Below are 2,314 nucleotides of genomic sequence, written 5' to 3' on the forward strand. Positions count from 1 at the left end.
CGTGTAAAAACCAATGGCGAAAAAGGGAAGTGAAATACAGGCATGTCATAATGGGAGACGGCAACACACTGATGCATGGGATGAAACCCACCCACATGTACACATACTAAATGTCAATAAGATGTAAAAAAAATAAAAAAATAAAAGGTGACTGAGACTATCACTTTCTGGATATTCCCCTAACACTCTCACCAGACTATAAATATTGGTCCTCTGTTCCCTCCACCACACAGCAGACAAGATAGCTTGAGTCCAGTATTCACAGCAGACTTCTCCTCATCTAATCTCCACCCCACCTGAGCCAGCATGTTCACCCCTCGTCTTGCTATGCTGTCTGTGCTTGTTCTTGTACTGAGTGCCATCACATTTAGCGAAGGTAAGTGACAATTGGAATGTTTGTATTTTTGAGTGTGGAAGTGTTTAACTATATTTGTGGGGGCCAGATGTGTGTGTGTGTGTGTGTGTGTGTGTGTGTGTGTGTGTGTGTGTGTGTGTGTGTGTGTGTGTGTGTGTGTGTGTGTGTGTGTGTGTGTGTGTGTGTGTGTGTGTGTGTGTGTGTGTGTGTGTGTGTGTGTGTGTGTGAGAGACCCAAACTGACCCATAAGTGTGTGTTGTGTAGGTCTTCGAATGTCAAGCGGGCCGGAGAAGTGCTGCTTTACCTTTGCTGAGCGTCAGATACCCAGAGGAAGAGTGGTGGGTTACACAAAGACCAGCCAGCAGTGCTCTAACCCGGCAGTTATGTGAGTAAACCCTATTGTACTTATACTATTGATGTGCGTGTAAGTGGATATGTGTGTGGCGATGAGAGTTAGGCTTATTACAATTTGATTCAAACACTCAAGATGCCGTACCGTATGTAGGAATTCAAATGAATGAAATGTCAAAGAAACGGTGATATGTTGTAAAAGTAGTGTGAAACAGGTGTCAGACAGACATAGTCATTGATTCAATCATGCTGTGACTGGGACAGTTACAGGGGGTTAGGGTTACCCATTAGTGGCCGAATCCTCAAAGCAATCTGTGTTAGAGATCAATCCACAAGGAGAGACACAACAACCTCTCATCATCCAGGGGTCAAATTCAATGTTTAGACTTTTTTGTGAGTTTACCCCTGTTGTAAAATGCAAAATGTGCTATATTCCTCCGTCATGTGATTGATTTTCACTACTTCACTTTCACATTGGGCATTTTCATCTCAAATAAGATCATTTGATTTGATTTATTTAACTATGCAAGTCAGTTAAGAACAAATTCTTATTTACAATGACGGCCAAACCTGGATGACACTGGGCCAACTGTGCCCAGCGTGGAATTGAACCATGGTCTGTAGTGACACCTCAAGCACTGAGCTGTAGTGCCTTAGACCGCTGCGCCACAAGTCACATCATAATCTAAAAAAGGATGGTGTCAGTATCAACGGTATCTTGTATGTGCATTTCCCTATGGGGTTCATACTGTTATGCTGTGCTGATAACAGTGCATTTCTATGTTCAGGTTTAAGACCCAGAAGGGGAGACGGGTGTGTGCCAGGCCCTCAGACAGATGGGTGAAGGACTACATCAACATCCTGGACGGCAAGAACTTTGGGAAGCAGACGCCACTCCTGTAACCATGGTGATGTGAACCTCATCTATGTCAACGTCAAAGCAAATCCTTCAAAACCTATTTTATTACTCGGTTACACAAGAAGGACATGGCCAGAACTCTGCCTCAGAGAGAGCAGTCAAGGTCCTGAGCCAAAACACCACCTGGGTCTATCTGGGCAAATAGATAAGCTAAATGATCTCCATATAACTGTAATGCTGTGTATACCTCTCTCTTTACCATTTGATGCCTGTGATCGATAGTCAATATTTATTTTTTGAATCCGTAAAACACATATTTGTGCTGAATGAGTTGTGCATAGGATGGTTAGATTAAATTAGAATGTAGTTCCATAGAATGTCCCATGGAACAACATTCTATAGGCCCATTCTGTTTGATTGCCTTCAATGAATTAAAATGCATGTGGATAAACCATTTGTTGGTTTTAATGCATCTCTCTATGTTTTAATGCTTACCTGATGAAACAGGACTGTAAAAATATATATCTAAACCACATTCAGTTGTAGGCTACTTAATTGTGTCTGTGTCTAAACCTCTCAGCATGAAACACATGTTATATGCCATTTAGCAAACACTTTTATCCAAAGCAACAGTCATGCATGCATACATTTTACATATGGGTGGGCCCAGGAATCAAAACCACTACCCTGGAGTTACAATTGTCATGCTCTACCAACTGAGCTACAAAGAACCACAAAGTGGCCAGCTA

At 42.1% G+C, this 2,314-nt stretch overlaps 1 protein-coding gene across 1 annotated transcript; it reads left to right on the top strand.

Moving 5' to 3' along the window:
* The first annotated feature begins 210 nt into the window (after window positions 1–210).
* On the top strand, window positions 211–2,100 carry LOC118396124 (C-C motif chemokine 4-like). Its single transcript, XM_035790246.2, has 3 exons — window positions 211–376; window positions 620–740; window positions 1,495–2,100. The coding sequence occupies exons 1-3, from the start codon at window positions 307–309 to the stop codon at window positions 1,607–1,609; spliced, it is 306 nt and encodes a 101-aa protein (XP_035646139.1). The 5' UTR covers window positions 211–306; the 3' UTR covers window positions 1,610–2,100.
* The last annotated feature ends 214 nt before the right edge of the window (window positions 2,101–2,314 follow it).

The sequence above is a fragment of the Oncorhynchus keta genome, chromosome 17 (assembly GCF_023373465.1).
Source record: "Oncorhynchus keta strain PuntledgeMale-10-30-2019 chromosome 17, Oket_V2, whole genome shotgun sequence".
Taxonomy (NCBI): domain Eukaryota; kingdom Metazoa; phylum Chordata; class Actinopteri; order Salmoniformes; family Salmonidae; genus Oncorhynchus; species Oncorhynchus keta.

Bases quoted from the DNA above. Each gene is read 5' to 3' on its own strand.
- LOC118396124 (XM_035790246.2), top strand. From the start codon at position 307: ATGTTCACCCCTCGTCTTGCTATGCTGTCTGTGCTTGTTCTTGTACTG. The intron at 377-619 runs GTAAGTGACAAT...TGTGTTGTGTAG, and splicing joins TGCCATCACATTTAGCGAAG to GTCTTCGAATGTCAAGCGGG. The intron at 741-1,494 runs GTGAGTAAACCC...TTCTATGTTCAG, and splicing joins TGCTCTAACCCGGCAGTTAT to GTTTAAGACCCAGAAGGGGA.